This window comes from Zingiber officinale, chromosome 4A (genome assembly GCF_018446385.1).
Source record: "Zingiber officinale cultivar Zhangliang chromosome 4A, Zo_v1.1, whole genome shotgun sequence".
In the NCBI taxonomy this organism is placed as follows: Eukaryota; Viridiplantae; Streptophyta; class Magnoliopsida; order Zingiberales; family Zingiberaceae; genus Zingiber; species Zingiber officinale.
The window spans coordinates 56,223,743-56,246,342 of NC_055992.1; the positions used below are offsets into that span (position 1 = coordinate 56,223,743).

The following is a 22,600-nucleotide window of genomic DNA, read 5'->3' on the forward strand; positions in this document are numbered from 1 at the left end:
CAAATACACAGAGGTAAAACCCTAGCTCTGATACCAATTGTTGGTTGCTACTCGGAAAACCTAGAGGTTTCACTGTACAAAAATTTTGTACAAAGGTCTGAACCTTTTCCTAGCTACCATGTGTTCTTTTAAATTAAATTTTGGATCGCCTGCGAAACTTAACACGTTTGATCCAAAACTTAATCTATTTGTTCTTTTAGGTTTTGACTTGGGTCTCCTGCGGAACTTAACACGTTCGACCCAAATCGCCTTAAGTTATTAATTCCATTAAATATTAATTTTCATAATTGGTTCCCAGTACTGACGTGGCGAGGCACATGACCTTCTTGGATATGGGAGCAACCACCACCGACTAGACAAAACCTTTTATAGAAAGCTAATATTTAATTTCCTAAAATAACTTTAAGTTAACCGAAAAGAACAATCAAATCACAAGGAAAAGAAAAAAAAACAAAAGAACACAACATCGAAAAACATATTCGAAATTCTAGAATCGAAGCCTCTTGTATTTGGTATTATTTCCATAAATAACTAGTATGATGCGGAAAGAAAAATTACTAGTTATACCTTGTAGAAAAACCTCTTGATCTTCTACCGTATTCCTCTTCTAACCTCGGACGTTGTGTGGGCAACGATCTTCCGAGATGAGAAACCACCAACCACCTTCTTCTCCTCCTAGCTAGGTTCGGCCACAAAGAAAAAGCTTCACCAAGGAAGAAAATCAAAACACTAACCAAGCTCCAAGAGATGCTAGCTCTCTCTCCTTCTTCTTCTTCTTCTCCGAGTAGTATCCGGCCACCACAAGAGCTCCAATGGAAGAGGGAGATTCGGCCACCACAAGAGGAAGAGAGGGAGAGGATGGCCGGCCACACCAAGGAACAAAAGAGGGAGAGAAATAATAGATGTTGTACATCATGAAGGCACCCTCACCCCTTCTTTTATATTCCTTGGCCTAGGTAAATTAGGAAATTTAATTACAATAAAATTTCCTTAATTTTCTTGACATGATTTAATTGAGAAAAATAAAATAAAATTTTCCCAATTGAAATCAAGTGGTCGGCCATATCATGTAAACAAATTGGACAAGTTTCAATCAACAATTAAAACTTCCTAATTTGTTTCTGGAAATTTTAAAATTAAAATTTCTCTTTAAAAATCTCTTCATGGTTAATAAAAAGAAATTTCTATAATTTTAATTTTATCAATCATGTGGATAATTTTAAAGAGAAAATAAAACATCTCACCAATCTACAAATAAGGAAAGAGATCTAATCTCTTTCTTTAATCTTTTGTAGATCTTTTACAAGAGAGATATTTTAATTTTAATTCTCTTTAATAAATTATTTCTTCCACATAATAAAAATTAAAATTAAAATTCCTTTTAAATTTAATTTGGCCGGCCCCCACTAGCTTGGGTTCAAGCTAGCGGCCACCCAATTTTATACCTAGGCCAGCCCTAGCTTGGTTCCCAAGCTAGCTTGGCCGGCCCCTTATTGGTGGGTATAGAAGGTGGGTATAAGTGGGTATAGAACTCTATAAATAAGAGGCTACGATAGGGACCGAGAGGAGGAATTGGTTTTGGTCTCCCGATAAAATTAAGCATCCCGTGTTCGCCCCGAACACACAACTTAATTTTATCAATAATAATTCATTCCACTAGAGAACTATTATTGAACTACCGCACCAACCCCAAATTACATTTTTGTGCTCCTTCTTATTATGAGTGTGTTAATCTCCCTATGTTTAAGATATCGAATGTCCACTAATTAAGTGAGTTACTGACAACTCATTTAATTAATATCTTAGTCCAAGAGTAGTACCACTCAACCTTATCGTCATGTCGGACTAAGTCCACCTGCAGGGTTTAACATGACAATCCTTATGAGCTCCTCTTGGGGACATTATCAACCTAGTATCTCTAGGACACAGTTTCCTTCTATAATCAACAACACACACTATAAGTGATACCATTTCCCAACTTATCGGGCTTATTGATTCATCGAACTAAATCTCACCCATTGATAAATTAAAGAAATAAATATCAAATATATGCGCTTGTTATTATATTAGGATTAAGAGCACACACTTCCATAATAACCGAGGTCTTTGTTTCTTTATAAAATCAGTATAAAAGAAACGACCTCAAATGGTCCTACTCAATACACTCTAAGTGTACTAGTGTAATTATACAGTCAAGATAAACTGATACCTAATTACACTACGACCTTCTAATGGTTTGTTCCTTTCCATTTTGGTCGTGAGCTACTGTTTATAATTTATAAGGTACTGATAACATTATCTTCTGCATGTGACACCACATGCTATGTTATCTACAATATATAAATTAATTGAACAACTACAAACAAATGTAGATAATTTGACCAAATGTGATTCTTTATTCGAGACAAATGTTTACAAAAGCTTAGACTTTCAGTATACACTCCAACAATCTTCGCTCCAAATACTTTGGAAGCAAGGTAGGTGGCCTTATAAGTTTCCAGATGAGCAGCCTCGCCGACCTGATAATCCTTCAGCTCGTCCTTGGCCTTGTCTGCATCAGCTTGGACTAGGACCAGCTCTTGATGTGTGGTGGCAGCTTCGTCCTTGGCCTTGGAAAGGTCTTCTTAAAGGGACTTCAGGGTAGCCATGCCTACCTTCCACTACTTCTGAAGGGCGGCTTCTTGATCGGCACTGACAGCCAGATCTGCCTTCTTGGTTGCCAACTCCTTCTCCAAAATGGTGTGGCCTCTTGCAACTCCCACAGTCGTAGAGAGACGGTAGTCAGCTCAGCTTCCTTCTCCTCCAGATCAGCCAAAATTTGAGTGTGCCTCAGCCCTTCAGACTTAAGCTTGGACTCGCTCATCTTCAGGGTTGTCTGCAAGGTCTGCACTTTCTCTAACTCTTCCTGAGCTAGGTCCTAGGCAGTTTGGGCTTTTTCCCTGACAGTTTGGAGATAGAATTGCATCGGGTTATTAGAGGTGGTCAAATCAAAAAAGTGGTCGGTGGTAGTAGGAGATTCCAACTCTTGAAGGCGAGTCCTCAGAGACTCGTTCTCTCGTTGTAAGCCGGCCACATACTGTGATATGCTCAAACCCATAGCGCAGGCCTGGCAAGAGCAGGGAAGATTAGCATTATCTCAAGGATCTAAAAAAGAGACAAAGAAAGCTCACCGATACTAGCCGATTGGAGAACAGGTCGGCTAACTCCAGTGGTGAGCCTTCCAAAATCTGGTCAGCGGCAGTTTTCCAAGACTCAGCCAGGGCCCCATGAAATTTCACCTGACCATAGAAGGGAGAGGCGTTGGCAGAAGGAATGGGGCCCTGCACCTACAGAGAGGGCAGCTGGAAGGAGGAGGTGAAGGCGTACTTCCTCTTGAGCCACTCCTTGGGGCGGGAAGAAGAGGCAGGTGCCGAGATGGGGGCAGAGTGTGGAAGAGAGGGGGTGGACGAGTCCCCGAGCTAGTCTCCTGCTCGAGGGCTGGTTTGCTTCGGGACGGAGACAACAACTGGAGAAGAGGTTGCAGCCTCTACTTCCGGAGAAGGGGCCACCCGGGCGGGGGTCATGGCCTTAGAGGAAGCTTGCGAAAGAGGAGGCCTAGACGGAGAAGCTTGGACCAAGGGGATGACTCACTTCCTTTTGCGCTTTTGGCGCAAGTGCTTCTCTAGAGGAGGAGAGGGGGTCCTCTCACCCATGGTTGCTTCAGCAGGGAGCAATTCTGTTCCAAGGATCTCGGGATCCCTGGACGATTGAGAGGAAGCCTCTGCTGAGGCGTTGGCCTATGGGACCTAAGGAACCTCATGACCCTCCAAAATCTCTTGACCCAGCTTCTTTAGAACATCGCTGGGCAATTTAGAAGAGTCGAGGGTGTAGGCGCAGAAAATGACGGCCTCTGTAAAACAGAAAGAAGATACCTCAGTTAGTGAAGACCGAGAAGCGGGAACATTGGATTGTACCAAAAGGAGCACCCAAAAGCGTCTGGATGGGGCTTAGCCCAATAGTATGTAGCATGCTCTCTCACAGCAGCAAGGAGAGCCAAAGCTGCATGCCCTCCAACTTTTCAGAAGCTGTGTAGAAGTGTTGTTGATGTTGGTGCTCATGTATCTCAAAGGGAGTTGGAAGAGCATAGCGCCACTCAACAGGCCAGGATGTTAACTCAGGAAATTGGACATAGAAGAACTTAGACTTCCAACCCTTGTTGGAAGAAGGTATCCCTTCGAAAAACTTATACCCGACCCTGGACTGCACCATGAAAACACCCCGCTCTAAGCGTTTGAGGGTGTAAAAATGGTGAAAAAGTTGAGGGGTCAGAGGGATTTGATATAGGCGCCACAGGATCACTATTTTACACATAGCGCGGAAGGCGTTAGGGGCGAATTGGGACAACGAAACATCGAAGTACCTGCTCAAAGAGGAAAAGAATGGATGGATAGGGAAGCGAAGACCGCCAAGGAGTTGATCTTTGAAGAAGGTCACAAAACCGGCAGGAGGGGAAGCAGGATGGTCATCAGGCCTCGGAGGACAAAGCTTGTAGGCTTCAAAGAGTTCCAAACTCGATTGAATCGCCTTAAGGTCACTCTTATCCATATCAGAACGAAAGTATGCATACCAGGGCACCTCCATTTCACCGGTCATTCTAGGATCGAAAGGAGTGGGAGATGAAGAAAGAAGAGTACTTACAGAGGACAAAGGAAGTGTATGGAGAAGAAGGTGAGCAAGCGCAAGCAAGAAGGAAAAGAAAGGTCTAAGGAAGTCGAAGCAATAGGGAACAACGGCGGGCATCCTTTAGGGTTTTTAAACCAAACCCCTTAGGAAACATTGGGAAGTGAGTCGGACAACTGAAATGGCATAGCGCACGTCGGCCATTAGATCGAGAAGAGGAAGCAATTTGGGATTGCGTGCAAAAAGCGTGCATCATTTATTATGATGAGTTAAGTTCGTGGGGCACGTGTCATCTCCCTATGAAAGGGCATTTATGATGGAAGTGACAGAAAAATCATGGAGGAGGATATACGAACAAGAACACCCTACCTTGCGAAGACCATGTCTCGAGGACTAAAAATTCCATGCGGCGACTTTGGGAAACGAAGAAGAAGACGGTAGGAAGTGATGATCAAAATTCGGTGCCTTTAATCCTCCTCAAAATCAAAGTAAGGTTTAAAGTTAACTAAAACCTTATGTATTGAACTTTGTCAGGAGCATTAAGCTAAAATCCCCGAGCACAATCCCTTCAAGCAACAAATGTTGCTCGTCCGAACTACTTTCTTGTCAGGTCTCCACATCATCAATTCCTGGTCAGGTCTCCAGATTAAGTCCTCGTCAGACCGATCAAGTTTTAGTCAGACCTTCATACCCATTCCTGGTCAGACCTCTAAATACATTCCTGGTCAGACCTCCAGATTATCAATTCCTGGTCAGACCTCCAGATCCATTCCTGGGTAGGTCTCCAGATCAAGTCCTGGTCAGGTCTCCAAATCAAGTCCCGGTCCGACCTCTAGATCAATTTCTGGGTAGACCTCTAGATCCATTCCTGGTAAAGTCTCCAGATCAAGTCCTGGTCAGACCTCCTGATCACTTCCTAGTCAGACCCCCAGATCACTCGTCGGTCGGGATTCTAGACTCTCGCTCCCGTGCGAGTTATAAATGAGCTTGCTCTCATGTCTCCATACTCTCTCTCCAGTGCGAGTTATAAGTGAGCTTGCTTTCACACCTCCAGATTCTCGTCCCAGTGTAATTTATAAGTAAGCATGTTTTCACGCCTCCAGACCCTTGCCCGAGTGCGAGTTATAAGTGAGCATGCTCTTACGCCTCCAGACTCTCTCCCCAGTGCGAGTTATAAGTGAGCATGCTCTCAAACTTCCAGACTCTCGCCCCAGTGTGAGTTATAAGTAAGCTTGCTCTCACAACCAACGACCTCTCGGTTGGGATTCCAGACTCTCGCCCCAGTGCGAGTTATAAGTGAGCTTGCTCTCACGACCAACGACCTCTCGGTTGGGATTCCAGACTCTCGCCCCAGTGCGAGTTATAAGTGAGCTTGCTCTCACGACCAACGACCTCTCGGTTGGGATTTCAGACTCTCGCCCCAGTGCGAGTTATAAGTGAGCTTGCTCTCACGACCAACGACTTCTCGGTCGAAATTCCAGACTCTCACCCCAGTGCAAGTTATAAGTGAGTTTGCTCTCATCACCAATAACCTCTCGGTCGAGATTCCAGACTCTCGCCCAGTGCGAGTTATAAGTGAGCATGCTCTCACGCCTCCAGACTCTCGCCCAGTGCGAGTTATAAGTGAGCTTGCTCTCACGACCAACGACCTCTCAGTCAGGATTCCAGACTCTCACCCCAGTGCGAGTTATAAGTTAGTTTGCTCTCACGCCTCCAGGCTCTCGCTCCTGTGCGAGTTATAAGTGAGCTTGCTCTCACACCTCCAGACTCTCGCCCAGTGCGAGTTATAAGTGAGCTTGCTCTCACGCCTTCAGACTTACACCCCAGCGCAAGTTACAAGTGAGTCTCTTCTCACGACCAATACCCCCTCAGGTAAGATTTCAGGCTCTTCCCCTCATGCCTTAGCACGAGCTATAAACAAGCACACTACCAAGGTTAGTAACTCACGGGTCAACCTTTTACACTCTTATTCTCGGGCGGGTTATCAGTAAACAAAGAAGTACTAGGGATAAAAAGAAAAAGAAACTAAGACTGAGGTCCGACTAGATTTGCATTTATTTAATGAAATACAGGGGACACTCATCGAAATCTCATTTCCATATTGGGGACATCTAAGTAATCAGAGTTCCTTTTCGGTACAAGTGGCCAATCGACACCTCGAGCAAAGGTGTTCTGCATCATGACCTGCTTGCCCTGAGTAAGATCGCGCCTGAACTAGCTCTGCCTTCGTGAATTGAATAATGCGACGCTGCTAAGCAATAGTTTCATCTTTGAGCTAGTTCTCTTCTTGGAGAAGGGCTATGGAAGTGGCATATTTCTCTTTTAAATAGATCAGGAATTGGGCCTAGCTCTCCAGATCTGCATAAACTTTCTACTTCAACGCTACTTCCGCCCGGGCCCATGACTTAGCGGCTAACCAAAGTTCCTCAATGTCTCGACAGAGAGAAGACTGAAGATCCCTGTTATGCATCATCTCGGCTAAGGCAGTATCCTTTTAGGCAAGTAGCTAAGTCAGATGGGCTAGCTGTTGGCTCAGGGGTGATGCCTCATCAGACCCAGAGATAGATTACATGGTCAGAAGAAGACAGCAAGGAAAAGTATAATGGGGTAAAGGGATTCAACCCCTTTTAAAGAGGAAGATGGGAAGAGTTGACTTCGAAGGGTTTGGGAGACCCTCCTTCCTAAGATGATGGAGTAATTAAATAGGTTATGCAATCGAGGACCTGGGAAAAGGAGCAACATTTAAGGATGTCATGAGGGAATAAGAAACTAGAGCATGAGTCTAGTTAGTCGGACTTGAACCTCTTTCGACTAGACTTGGGAGGGAGGCTTGTGATACGGTGTATAATGGTGGGGCCCGATGAAGTCGGGCAGTCAAAAGTCAAGGGGATGTGACAGTCAGAAGTCAAGGAGACGTGGCAGTCAGAAGTTAAGAGGACGTGGCAATCAGAAGTCAAAGGGATGTGACAGTCAGAAGTCAAGGAGACGTGGCAGTCAACAGGTATGGAAAGAAGAAGTAAGATCGGGTGACGACATCAACAACATGATTCCCGGTCAGGTTCACATAGACTAGGACTCTAGATCTGAGACACCTTGGTCTAAGACCTGGTAGGCAATCAGGGTGATACCTGACCTGAATTTGACTGGTTGGGCTCTGACGGTCTGGTTGTATCTAGGCCTAGTTCTCTCAGTAAGCTAATTCTCGATCAGCCAACTCTTGGTCGGCTCTTGGACGATCTCTCCACGGCTTCCAGCCCCCCCAAGGTTTAGGCCAGATATTATACCCGATTGATCATCCAGAGCTGTCCTATTTATACCCGGTCGGGACAAAATGCGCTACATGACAACAAGGTCAGAGAATTATAATTACCTGTTAGAGAATAACTGCTGAGTGCCAGGTAATATTCCAACGGTCTGCGGTCATCTACGAATGGAACCTTCTTTCAACCTACAAGAGGATGCCACGTGTCCTCCATCACCCGACAGGACCTGACACCGGATATTCTCTGACATCGGTCAGCCTCTAGAGGTACACACTGTCATATAAAAAGGAGGTCCTCTTCCTTGCTCAGGTACGCTCTCTCGTATATTCGCACTTGTCTTCTACTTTTCTTTCTCCTTCATATACTGTTCTTCTGGGGGAAAAGTATTTGACTTGAGTGTTGGAGGGCCTGCTCTGGGGACTTTTTCCCTGGTTTCTGTCGTCTAACGCCCTGTGTGCTTGTCTGAGTATGCGCAGAGTTCGGGTACCATCGGTACACTCATCAGTGTTCGTCAGCACCACGTGGAGGCCCTTTCTTGTAGGCACATACGAGAGCGGTGTCCCGGTCGCCTCTCTGTCAACACCAGCAATAGCTCATCCAACCTTCATCTAACTCAGATTCTGAATAGGATCATACATCATTTAGTACTTTTACCTTTTACTTTCATTAACTCATTTGTTTAAATCTAGAGTTGACATTTACTATGATTTTGTGTGCAAAAACTAGGTTTTGTCATATGTCTTCCGAAATGATAACTGTATCACATAGAAATAACATGAATTTGTTCTTTTTCTATCATTCTGGGTTCAAGTAATTAATTATTCAAATGTACTTGAGCTAACAACGGTCAATAACCTATCAAAATCTACTAAAAGATAACCTTTTTACATGGGTTTCTATGCCCCACAAAGTTGATATTTATTGTGGTCTTTCTATTAATATTTGAGCGCATCTCTTTTAGTTCTCAACTCTTTAAATTCATCAATGTGAAATTTGTGCCAATATTTGTTAGAAATTTTCCTAGGAATTTATTTACCATTTATTTTGGTCTAATTTGTACATTTTTAAATGGATAGATATTGTCGATTTTGCAATTTGAACACCACTGAACTGAAAGTTTCAATGTTGCACCTTTTGCACTTTGAACTAGTAATTCTTGTCAAATTTATGTCCTGGATTGCATACTGCTGAACTGAGTTATGTTTGTTTGATTAGACATATATTGATTTATTAGTTGCATTAAATATCAAACATCTTCTTATGATAAAAGATGAATATGTTCGCTCTCAACATCCTCGTCAATTCGTCCTAGGATCAATACGAAGGAAGTAAATCACAGACGGCTACTAGCCTTTGGAATAGTGACTAGTACATAAGGGAGGTATTTACGTCGCCTTTGTCGAGATTCAAACCCCAGATGTCATGATGATAACATCTCATGCGCTAGCCACTAGATCCATCCGAGAGGACAAATATCAAACATCTTCTGTTCTTTATGCTGCTAGCTGAATATGAGATTGTGATGCATTATCAAACACTAAATGGGGTATCTATTATTCTTGCAGCCAAAAAGTAATAGTCCATTTCAGAGAGTAAGAGGGTGTTTGGTTAAATGATGGGAATAACTATGGGTATGAGTTTGATAGTAGGGTGGAATAAAAATAGGAATGGAAATGAAACCCATAAGTTATATGGGTTTGGTTGATTCTCATAAATATGGTAATCATTCCCAAAATGTGATTCCCAAACTCACAATCCAAACACTATCTTTTACTATTATTCCATTCTCTCATTCTCAAACTCATCAACCAAACACCCCCTAAATGTGGATGATGATAAATGTGTTGATGAGAGACTCGAGGATAATTTTAAGAGCATGGGAGATTGGGAGGGAACTCGTATTGTCTATTGTCTACATGGCACAAGTAGGAAGCTTCTACGTTTTTGACCAGAAGCGGCTCCTAGTTTAGGAAGTTTTTATTGAATTTTTTTAAAATAAAAATAATAAAATATTAAAATAATAAAATTTTTTAGAAAATGTGGGACTTATATTAAAATTGGAAAGTTTTTTTTATATATATGGTGGAGGATATAAGATTTTTTTTTTATTTTTTAACGCGATGTTAGGGTGTCTGCAATGGTGGGTTTACAAAATCCAAGAAGTTGGGTTTTGTAAACCCAATTGCATTGCATGACTTCAAAAAGCTTAGAATTAAAGAAGCCAACATCCAAAATTGAATGTTGGCTTCATATTGCTTTTAAGAATATAAAATTAAATGCACATGGGTCTCATGCTAGTTGTCAAGTAAATATTTAATTTTTAAAAAAAAAACTTAATCAAATGAGACAATAGACAACGCCCATTTTTGTCAAATGAAGGACAATGTTCATTTTGCAAAACTAACCGACAACGTTCATTTGCCAAAATGAACGTTGTCTGGCAACGTCTATTTTTTAAACAACGGTAAAAATATGGCAACGTCTATTTTTTTAGACAACGGTAAAAAAAACGGCTATTTAATATTTAGACAACATTGTTGTAAAATAGCCGTTATAAACTAGCTGTTACAAATTAATCTATATATATCAATGTGGAAGTTATGATTCTTCATTCCATTGTATTTCTGATTTGAACCACTTAAAACTTCATTTATATTCGAAATGTCTGAAGATCTTCATCGCTGTAGAGAAAATAATATCCGTGAATTTTGGAGAAATGAGATGTGGGAAGATGCGGAAGATGATGCTGATCGAATGATGATTATGCTAATTGAGCAGGAAGAGCAGAGACGTCAAGAAACTCGAAGTTCTCGAAGAGCTACAAATCAGAGGTATGTGGACCGGGATCGTGAAGACGGGCATGTTCGCCTTGTCCGAGATTACTTCTAGGATGTTCCAACATTTCACGCTGAAGTCTTTCGACGACGATTTCGCATGCGAAGAGAGTTATTTGTTCGCATAGTTGATGCCCTGACAGATTATTCAGAGTATTTTCAGTGGAGGAGAGATGCAATTGGAAGGAAAGGTTTGTCACCACTTCAAAAATGCACGGCGGCTATTCGTCAATTGCCATATGCATCCCCCGCCGACTCTCTAGATGAGTATGTACGAATGGGTGAGAGAACTGTCCTTGATTGCTTGATCAACTTCTGTCGATGTATGATCTATGTGTTTGGGGCACGATACTTGTGAAGACCCAATGCTGCTGACACTCAACGCTTGCTTCAAATGCATGAGCAGAGACACGATTTTCCTGGAATGTTGGGCAGCCTTGATTGCATGCATTGGGAGTAGAGGAATTGCCCCGTCGCTTGGAAAGGTCAGTTTACTAGAGGCGATTATGGCGTCCCAACAATAATTCTTGAAGCTGTCGCGTCTGTAGACTTGTGGATATGACATGCTTTTTTTGGCGTCGCAGGGTCGCGTAACGATATAAATGTTCTTAATGAATCACCATTATTTAACGCCGTCCTTCAGGGAAATGCTCCGGATGTTAATTTCACAGTAAACGACACATCATATATAAAAGGATACTATCTAACAGATGGTATATACCCGGAATGGGCTACGTTCGTGAAGAGCTTTCCATGTCCCGAGGATCCCAAAAGGAAAAAATTCAAGGAGAGACAGGAGGCTGCAAGAAAGAATGTGGAGCGAGCATTTGGAGTGCTCCAAGCTCGTTGGGCAATAATTAGAGGTCCTGCGCGATCTTGGTACAAAAATGACTTAAAGGATATCATGTATACGTGCATTATTTTGCACAACATGATTATTGAGGATGAAGGAGAGACATCAGTCAATTGGTCGGATTAAGACTCTCTTCCACTGGCACGAATAGTCATGGACTCTACCCCAGAATTCCGAGAGTACCTCCAGAATTATAGCGAGCTACGTGATAGAGAAGTGCATCACCAGCTTCGAGCTGACTTAGTTGAACATGTCTGGACACGTTATGAATATAATTAGTGAGGAATAAGTTAATTATTAATTAATTCTATTTTAATTATGTACTATGTTTTATTTTATGATCTCATTATAATGATTTATTTGTTAATGTTGCAAATTATTAAATTTTCAATAATATTTTTATGAAATTATTTTGTTTGTAAATAAATTTAATGAACAAAAAATGTATAATGATGTCCATTATCTATATTTTCTATTTACTATCTTATTTACTATCTTATTTATATATTATCATAAATATATATTTATAATATACATGTTAATTAATTTATTAATAATATATATTAGTTTTATTTAATATTTTTAAATAAATTATTAATTTAATAATTAATATATAATAATTAGCTACATTTTTTTTCACTAAATTTATTTACAAACAAAATAATTTCCTAAAAATATTATTGAAAATTTAATAATTTGCAACATTAACAAATAAATCATTACAATGAGATCATAACATAAAACATAGTACATAATTAAAATAGAATTAATTAATAATTAACTTATTCCTCACTAATTATATTCATAACGTGCCCAAACATGTTCAACTAAGTCAGCTCGAAGTTGGTGATACACTTCTCTATCACGTAGCTCGTTATAATTCTGGAGGTACTCTCGGAATTCTGGGGTAGAGCCCATGACTATTCGTGCCGGTGGAAGAGAGTCTTAATCCGACCAATTGACTGATGTCTCTCCTTCATCCTCAATAATCATATTGTGCAAAATAATGCACGTATACATGATATCCTTTAAGTCATTTTTGTACCAAGATCGCGCAGGACCTCTAATTATTGCCCAATGAGCTTGGAGCACTCCAAATGCTCGCTCCACATCCTTTCTTGCAGGCTCTTGTCTCTCCTTGAATTTTTTCCTTTTGGGATCCTCGGGACATGAAAAGCTCTTCACGAATATAGCCCATTCCGGGTATATACCATCTGTCAGATAGTGTCCTTTTGTATATGATGTGTCGTTTACTGTGAAATTAACATCCGGAGCATTTCCCTGTAGGACGACGTTAAATAACGATGATTCATTAAGAACATTTATATCGTTACGCGACCCTGCGATGCCAAAAAAAGCATGTCATATCCACAAGTCTGCAGATGCGACAGCTTCAAGAATTATTGTTGGGACGCCATAATCGCCTCTAGTAAACTGACCTTTCCAAGCGACGGGACAATTCCTCTACTCCCAATGCATGCAATCAAGGCTGCCCAATATTCAAGGAAAATCGTGTCTCTGCTCATGCATTTGAAGCAAGCGTTGAGTGTCAACAGCATTGGGTCTTCGCAAGTATCGTGCTCCAAACACATCGATCATACATCGACAGAAGTTGATAAAGCAATCAAGGGCAGTTCTCTCACCCATCCGTACATATTCATCTAGAGAGTCGGCGGGGGATGCATATGCCAATTGACGAATAACCGCTGTGCATTTTTGAAGTGGTGACAAACTTTTCCTTCCAATTACATCTCTCCTCCACTGAAAATACTCTGAATAATCTGTCAGGGCATCGACTATGCGAACAAATAACTCTCTTCGCATGCGAAATCTTCGTCGAAAGACTTCAGCGTGAAATGTTGGAACATCCGAAAAGTAATCTCGGACAAGGCGAACATGCCCGTCTTCACGATCCCGGTCCACATACCTCTGATTTGTAGCTCTTCGAGAACTTCGAGTTTCTTGACGTCTCTGCTCTTCTTGCTCAAGTAGCATAATCGTCATTCGATCAACATCATCTTCCGCATCTTCCCACATCTCAATTCTCCAAAATTCATGGATATTATTTTCTCTAGAGCGATGAAGATCTTTAGACATTTCGAATATAAATGAAGTTTTAAGTGGTTCAAATCAGAAATACAATGGAATGAAGAATCATAACTTCCACATTGATATATATAGATTAATTTGTAACAGCTAGTTTATAATGACTATTTTACAACGACGTTACCAAACAATGTTGTCTAAATATTAAATAGCCGTTTTTTTTTTACCGTTGTCTAAAAAAATAGACGTTGCCATATTTTTACCGTTGTCTAAAAAATAGACGTTGCCAGACAACGTTCATTTTGGCAAATGAACGTTGTCGGTTAGTTTTGCAAAATGAACATTGTCGTTCATTTGACAAAAATGGGCGTTGTCTATTGTCTCATTTGATTAAGTTTTTTTAAAAAATAAAAAAATAAAATATTTACTTGACAATTAACGTGGGACCCATGTATAATTAATTTTATATTCTTAAAATCAATATGAAGCCAGCATCCAATTTTAAATACTGACTTCTTTAATTCTAATTTTTTTGAAGTCATAAAATGCAATTGAATTTATAAAACTCAAGAAATTTGGATTTTATAAATTCATCATTGCAGACATCCGGATTGCTGTTATGCTTATATGACATCGAACGAGCTGTTCCTTAGTGGGCCAGGATAATACACTCCGGATATTGGTTTCTGGATTTTTCTTTTCAAAAAATTGTTTAATTATCTTTAGAAAAAGTTTTTCAATGGAATTAGAGATTTTATCGCGATAAGAAGCGTTATTAGGGATTCGTGTGCCGACGCTGCCGCAGCGATCCTCGCCGCTCCCTTTTCTCGATCTCATCCTCTTTCTTGAGCTTCTTCCTCCGCACGACATCCTACTGCGAGGCAGTCGGGTCGGCGTCTACGAGCTTCCGTTGCGTGATCGGAGAGGGAGAGCGCCTCCTGGGCGTGCCAATGATGTCCTCTTCCCGTGCGGTTGAGCATCTCATCTCGTGTGGTCGAGCACTTCTCCGACTGACAGCAGATTTGATTGATTGAGATCTGCCGCTCTGTCTACGAGAGATCCAGGCGAGCCTTCCTCTTTTCCATCTTTCCTCTATTTCTACCATCCTTCTTCTACCCAGAGCTCGGTTTTTTGGGTGGAATCCGGTTGTCCCTCTCCCTCTTCCTACTGGATACAAGTTTTGGTGTTTGGGAGGGAAGTTCTGAGTAAAAGATCCTCCTTTTTTCTTCTATTTCCTTCTTCAAACCTTTGTTTTCTTGGTGTCGTGTTAGATTTAGGTTCTTGTCTCATATTTCCAGTGTTGGGTTGTATTTTTTTTTTTTTTCTGTTTAGGGATTGTTGCCTGGTTAGCTTTGGTTGTGGGATGTTATGATCCAATAATTCATATCAGTGGTTTGTGTTCGTTGGTAGAGTAGAGAGTTCGGAAATCTTGATTATTGTGATTTCGGTATAATCTTTTGTTGGTTTAGAATTTTCTCACGTTATCATCTTTTTTGTGGAAACATATTTATTTTTGGTTCTGAGACTTATTTACATGTTTTGTTAGTCATGTTCGTTTCCCTATCATGATGGTATTTCAGGCTGTCCGAGTGATTTATGGTACTATGGCCCCTGCTCAATTTTTGTCTGATGCCAAAGAAGAAGGTAAACCTGATGTGTCAGTGAAATCAGAGAACAAGGATTTTGCAGTCACAAAAGAGGCTGTAGGTGTTTGTTCATATAATGGTGAAGATCGCATACGCTGTGTTGGTTCCTTGAAAGACATGGCCAGGGATGTAGATGTCCTGGATGAAAAAAAACTGAACCACATTGTAAAATCTGAGAACTTGGTATTGGTTGATGACAAACATGCATTAGGAATGTTGTGTACAAACAATTGTGAAGACATTGTTTATTGTGTTGGATCCTCTAGTTCCTTGAGTAAGGTGGATAATGACATGGATGAGGAAATTGACATTGTCGATTGCACAAAAGGCATTGATGGCAAGATGGTGAATTTTGATGACCCAGATGCAACTGAGTGTTCAAGCTCGTTTGGGAACACTTTCTCAGGCTCAGAGAGCGAGTTGAAGCAGGAGAATGGGGATATGGAAGTTGATTCACCCTTTGTTCCTTCAAATGGGGATCCCATTGGATTGGATGTGCTTAACAGGGATTTTAGGTATGCTTCTGTAGAATTTTTTTTTTCATTATAGTTTGACTTTTTTTTTTTCCTTTTTAGGTTTATTTTATCTGTAACTATGCCATTGTATCTATTTTTGTTTTTCATTTTTGGGACTGATAGCCTCTGATTGAATCAAGTCATTGACTAGAAGTTATGAAGACCTAAAATAAAGGAGAGTATTCTAGATCTTTGTCATTTGTTTGCCTTGAGGGTGTCATTTATGTTCTTTGAGGGTGCTGAGAAGCTTTTGATGTGGGCGAGAGTGGAACATATTGGAGGAGAAAGTCAGTAGCCGAGGAGACATGTTAGCTTAGTAGTATGAATACATGATATACGAAATTAGGATAACCATATTCATGCCTAAAAGAAAACTTAATGCTTTGTTTACTCTGTGGTGCGGGTTGAAAAAGGAAAAAAATCCAAGGTGGAAAAGAATAAGGAAAAGAAAATGAAAAGGAGGATAAGATGAAGGAAAGGAGAGGGAAAGGAAAACACCAAAACAGCAAACTCGGTGATGTTACAAGGTCGCGAGTGAGGCTACTTGCGAGGTCACTTGTGGTTGTGAGTGAGGCCGTGACCTTGAGTTTGCTTGTGGCCGTGGTCGATGGTGCCATGTGAGCTATTCAAGCAGGTTGACGATGAAGGGAGGAGGGAAAGCTCATTCTGTTCGACTTTGGGTGCACGAAAAAAAGGCCTAAAAATTGATCTGCCCGTTCTTTCATTATGTTACAATAGGTAAATGCAATCTGCCATTTCTCTCATCCACTCCTTAAGAGTAAAGGATTATGATTGGCAACTCTAATATATTATGCAACTCTAGGTTCAAGTTTGTTTTAAAAGGGTTTTATCTTACTCTAGCTTGGGTAGGAGTATTAAACCCAATTACGAATCTAAGTGTTGAACATATCATATCCTCAAGTTGGACACGGTAAATGGGACCTAAATTTTTGACTCATGTTGTTAGGAGAGGTAATATTGTGTCAAAGCAGATAGGGAGAGAGTAAGGCGTAACCTAAGAGTCAGCATAACATAGATTGCGAGTATTGTAACATCATATTAAAATTATAAAATTTTCAAAAACTAAGTAACTTGTCACTCTAAACACCTAAAAGTTTTAAGAATATGGGCATGCTAGAACATATTCAATTTAGTCGATTAACTTTTGAGTATGTAGCAAATTAATTAAAATATATTGAATAGAAGAGAATCTCTCTTATCCAAGGTTTAAAATATGGTTTCTTGCTGGAGTTTTGATCCCCATTCACAATATTGTGTCAACACACCACTTGTTTCTAAGCATTCTGAGATGACTTTTAATCCTAAATGTTCTTGCACTTGGATTGTTTACTTTCAAAATATGGCTATAATAATTAGAAAGTCAATTGAATTGAAATTTTAAATAAACAAGTTACAAACAAGCATCTAAGTAACAATGATACCTTATTAGAAGAAGCAAAAGAAGTATTGAGCATCTTCTGTTGAAGCAGCTATAATTAATAACTAATCAGTTACTCAATTGTTAATATAACCTATCAAAATTATAAATTATGAATGATTATATACAAATTAATAATTAATTAATTAATATAATACATTAATTTCTATAAATGGGCATCTTAATTAATATAAATATTATTAATATCCTACATTCAATATGCTTTATAATCAGTATAATTTGCAAATATGTTTTTCTGAATTATTAAATGCCACCCACAGTCCCACATACACATATAACTAGTGATTAATCAATTAGTTTCTATAATTTTAAATGTGTATTTGAAATTAAAAATCATATAATTAATCAATTAGTTAACATCACAATTAATTGATCACAGCATATCGCACTGTCAGTAGATCCTCATGACTGCACTTGATCCCTTTTACCCGATTAAATCACTTATTGCCTCCTCTTCTCCAAGTCTTTATGTAGTGTCCTTGATATCTTCGTCACTGCCACTTCCTCCAGTACGTCACTACCTTCTTCCCTTCGTTTTTATTATTATATATTCTTTTCTTCCCCACACCCATGGCCAACAATTAAGATCAAGAATGAACTAATAATGAGCAATCTTTCTGAGTAGGGTGTTGGTAACAGAAATCACAGGATGTGATTCCTAGATTACCTACAGCAACTAGTGTTAGGTATTATTCCCCACATTGAATGGCAAATTTTGTATGGCATGAAATTCCAATCCGTTCTCTTATCACTACCCTGAGAACTATACCAAGCAAATTTGAAACACGAGATGAGAAATTAATTTTAAATAACTAGACCTGAGATCAATCTAAGTGAACTAACTTCAGTTCTAATTTCCACAAAACAGTTCACACAGATATAACTTGAATAAATTGGTCACGACTTCAGTGGTTAAAGATACTCTTGATATCTTAAGATAAATCTATTTGTTAAACATGAGCAATATTACTCTAGCAAATTGGACAACTTTCTGGAAGAACAAAATGCTCATTGGAGAAAATGCATCAGTCTTCTCATGTGGAAAGCCAAAGAGTACCTATTTTTTCTAGATCTATTTAACATCCCAGAAACTTTCAGATGCTATTTTTAGAAAATATAAACATGTTCAAACGTATATAAATACAGTTAATGCATAAGTATTCATAGTGTAAAAAGGAAATCTATGGCAAAAGGCTATAAAGCACCAGGATTCTTCAGTCATAATTTCTGCAAAGCTTGCGACAGAAGTATAATTCATTAGTCATGAAACTTGTTCAGTGTTTAAAGATATCTCATGAATTCAAAAATGAATTTTCTTTTTAAACATTTTGGACGTTTCAACTTCCCAGGAAGAAGAAAGTGAGTGCCCAATGGAGAAAATTAATCAACCCTCTAATGTGGAGATGTCAATGGTTAGAGTTGCGCATGAAACTATTGTTGTCACAAACCTCAATGTATGATAAGGAGCTTGCTGCATACAAGCATGAAAAGGAACTTCAGTCGAAGATTATTGAGTTGGATTGTTCTGGCTCTAGATCAGTTCCCTTCACATCTCGAAACAATCGGAAAAGAGTCATGCAAAGGAGTAAAAGGAAAAGAACAGAAGATAAAGTTGACATATCATCATATATGTCAAATCATGTTGTATTTTCTTACTATGGTAGCTATCCGTTCCATCTACCTATTTTTCTGCCATTTTAATGCAACACATGGTAACTTATGCTTAATCATGTGCAGAGAATAAGAGAACAGATACAGATGGCCACTTAGTTGATGATGATTGTGGTGAAGGTAATTTTTTATGCTAATGTTCAGGATTTTCTTATTCTGGTTAAAAATAAATGGTGATGTAGTTATTCTATTGTTGTAATGCATAGTATCAATGAGATATGGTGAAAATGTGTTAACCTCTAGAAGATGAAGTAGTGGTAAGAATAAACAAGGAAAAATCACTTCATTGCATAAACAGTCTATTTGAACATGTATTATAGTTATCCATGTGACCATTTGACAGTTGCAGAGTAGATGAATCCTGTTATCTAACTATTAACTACCTAGCGAGCTTTATATAAAGGGAAAAGAAAATTTGGCATGAAACATTACCTGAAGACCCTTGTTTCATTTACCACCACCTATTTCAAGGGAATACATAACTACAATAAATAATGTTGTTCCATTAACATATGTTATCTGCATCAGATTTTCCAGATAGATTGAGTGGATTTTACTTTCAAAATGTTATGAAATAGGATTGTGATACCACACTTCTCATAATGGTTTTAAAATTAGAGAAAGGTTATAAGATGTTGTTTATTTTATTTTATTTTTTGCCCTTTCATTAAATTAATTCCCATTAACTTTTCTCTGCATACCTTGTTTTTTCAAAGGCGAAAATGCAGAAATATAATTTAGGTATGTTTCTTTTTTCCTTTATCCACTATTTTAAATTTTTTCACATAAACCGCTTATATGGCTGTCAAGCTATGCATGAAATACCAAACATCTCTCTTCACATGGCCACATACAAGTTATTCAAGCCAAATTAATCCTGTCTTGTTAAATTGGAAATCATGTCTGAGTTAATGACTTGATTAAACAATTTTGCCTTATATGCAAACAAGATGCATATGCTATGTATCGGTTATTGTATCTTGTAAATGTTCCTTCAATGTACTGGTTGATTGGTTGACATGTTTGTTAAATGATGTGTTTTGTGATGTATCTATTGTTTGAATTACATTATTGACATGCATGTTAAATGCTATTTGTTTTCTGCTATATGTTTTGTGACATGAAAAATAATCCACATTGAAATATTTATTTTTTAGGATGATTAATTTGAATGCGACAATTGAAAGTTTTATTTATATTTTTTTCACCATGTTTATTGATTTGGTATTTTGCTCTGTGCTTGTTAAATGCAGAACTAGTATGCAGCCTTAGTTATTACTTTAGGCAATATAGAGTTTTTATGATTCATCAATGAATTTGTCTCTGGCAACAAGCCAATCATTTGAGGCAGCCGCACTCCTTGTAATACTGTGCTACCCTGAGATTAAATCATGAGATGGCTTTATAGTTGATCTGAAAAAGAAGAGTATGGGTGTTGCATTCTTTCTGCTCCTAATCTAATTCCTTAAATAGTCTCTTTTTTTTTACTTCACATGCTTATACAATTCCATGAATAGAAGGTTGACTAACTTTAGAAATTATTTGAGATGAATGTTGTGGAAAAAGAAGTGCCTTTGAGTCATTTCTTCCTTGGAGGACTTGTGATGCCTAAAACAATTCACTTAGTGAAAACATATTCTACTTGTAAGATAACCATTTCTAGAGATTTACTTTTAGGGATATCTTTTATTTGGAGACAATAACGTATATCAGAAATTTAAAATTTTCTTACACAAATTTTTGATTGATTCTAAGAATATAGTTTTTTTAATATACAAATTCAGGATTGTTTATATTATTCATCGTGACATCATTTTAATCATGTTTCATCATGAATTATTGCATCAGATGACAACATCATAGGCAATGATGATAATGAGTGGTTGCTTGGCTTGAAAGGCCGTGATGATTCCCTTGAACAAATTCTTTTGAACATTGAATCTGTTCAATCTCGAATTGTGAAGTTGAAGACTCAGATCAATAATGTGATGGGTAGAGATGTAAGAGAGCGATCTGCTGCCAATTTATTTCTAGGAGATTCACCGTTGAGTTTTCTGCAAAATGTTACTGGTGGAGGTACATTGTCAACTGGGTTGCCAGGTACACCGCCACACCATGAATCTGAATGTGAGATGGAGGCGGTTATGCCCGTGAGTGAGGGTTCAAGCTATGGTGATGCTACAGATATTGGTATAATTGAAAGCACAATCGGCTTGTTGTCCACTGGTGATGTAACCCTTGATCAGAATCAAATGAGAGACTTGTGCAAAGATGTAAGAATTCTGCTCTCTGCTCTTTGTATGTTTTTTTCTGCCTTGTGTGTTTTTTAAACCTGTTCCAGATCAGCATGTTCAACTGGTTAAACTGGAACCTGCTAGATGTCAAACTGGTCCAAATTTATTTATAGTAGCCACCCAGTTTAATCCGACCACTTCAACAGGAAAACTGGGAACCAACCCACAGGGCTTCCAGTGCCCTACTCAATCTTGTTTTAGAAAACTGTTAGTCATAGCTACTGCTCTGAAAAACATTTATTTATCGACCTCCGGAGAGCCTTAGTGCTTGGACCATGTTTATGTAATCAGAGTATTACGAATAGACTAGGTATTAAAATGCCAATTGTTCTTCTATTTACTGAATATATAATTATCAAGAATATCTTTTGATTGGTTTGTCTTGTGTGGAGTTGCAGAATGAAGAAGACGTGTTGATTGATAACCAAGTAGCTGAGGAAGAATATAAAAACTTCGAGAAGGTGAGTCATGAAACAGATAAACTTGACGGTATGGAAAAGTCAAACAACGAGATCCATTCTGGCGACGAAAGTACTGCCCCAATGGCATCAGTGCCAGAAGCAAGTCCATCAGGAACTAATGGTGAAATGCCACTGCAAACAGTTCAAAAGAAGCCCTGTTACACCGGTAAAAGGAGAGGACGGAAGCCCAAGAAAAAAAAGAGGCAAGCCAGTTTGGTTTCTTCTCCACCTCAACCAAAGAGTAAGAAGCTTCGTGTCTCTGGTTCTTCAACGAGCAGCAGGGCTCATACTCGTGGTCCTTCCAAAACTGAGAAGCTTCAGGCTTCGAGCCCTAAACTCTGGAGGAGTGAGAGGCTTAAGATGCGAAGATTGGCAGTCAAGAAGACATGAATGTGTTGAGACTTCACTTTGAGGCTAGATGCCAAGACTGGCTGGCAAAAATAACACGAGTAGTGTTCGTCTGTACATGCACCCCATTAGTTTGACTTTCATCCTCCTAGAACAATAGTTGTATGATACAACTACTGGTTATTCCTGGATTCCGTGCCCCAACAATCTGAGTGTCAGATATTATTCAGTCGTATGCACTTGTAACAAAGCGTTGATGATGAAATTGCACTCTCGATCACACTGTTGGCTTGGAGGGTCACTGTACTCATCTAAAGGTGATATGATATTAGACCTTTGTGATTAAGTAGAGTTCAACATAACCTTGAGTTGAAACTCTATTTTGCTCGTATAAAAGATATTATTAGAAGAGATTTAAACATTCTTGAACGGAACACTATATGTGCAACGAAGAAATGCATCGCCTTTGGATGAATTTGTATGTATTTTTCATGTTCTTATCCTCTTACCGTCCGTTGGTTGCCCATGCAATCTCCTCCCATCTTTACACG

General features: G+C 39.1%; 1 protein-coding gene and 2 pseudogenes across 1 annotated transcript; 2 read left to right on the top strand and 1 right to left on the bottom strand.

Moving 5' to 3' along the window:
* The first annotated feature begins 10,763 nt into the window (after positions 1-10,763).
* On the top strand, positions 10,764-11,735 carry LOC121972401 (annotated as a pseudogene).
* Positions 11,736-12,554: 819 nt separating this feature from the next.
* LOC121972402 lies at positions 12,555-13,526 on the bottom strand (annotated as a pseudogene).
* An 875-nt stretch (positions 13,527-14,401) lies between these two features.
* LOC121969930 lies at positions 14,402-22,470 on the top strand. The gene is made up of 6 exons (XM_042520253.1): positions 14,402-14,719; positions 15,236-15,816; positions 18,625-18,935; positions 19,013-19,066; positions 20,795-21,219; positions 21,639-22,470. The coding sequence occupies exons 2-6, from the start codon at positions 15,260-15,262 to the stop codon at positions 22,089-22,091; spliced, it is 1,800 nt and encodes a 599-aa protein (XP_042376187.1). The 5' UTR covers positions 14,402-14,719; positions 15,236-15,259; the 3' UTR covers positions 22,092-22,470.
* The last annotated feature ends 130 nt before the right edge of the window (positions 22,471-22,600 follow it).

Coding starts and splice junctions, on each gene's coding strand:
- LOC121969930 (XM_042520253.1), top strand. CDS start 15,260: ATGGCCCCTGCTCAATTTTTGTCTGATGCCAAAGAAGAAGGTAAACCT. Junction 18,936..19,012: donor TGTTGTATTTTCTTACTATG/GTAGCTATCCGT, acceptor AATCATGTGCAG/AGAATAAGAGAACAGATACA. Junction 21,220..21,638: donor TGAGAGACTTGTGCAAAGAT/GTAAGAATTCTG, acceptor GTGGAGTTGCAG/AATGAAGAAGACGTGTTGAT.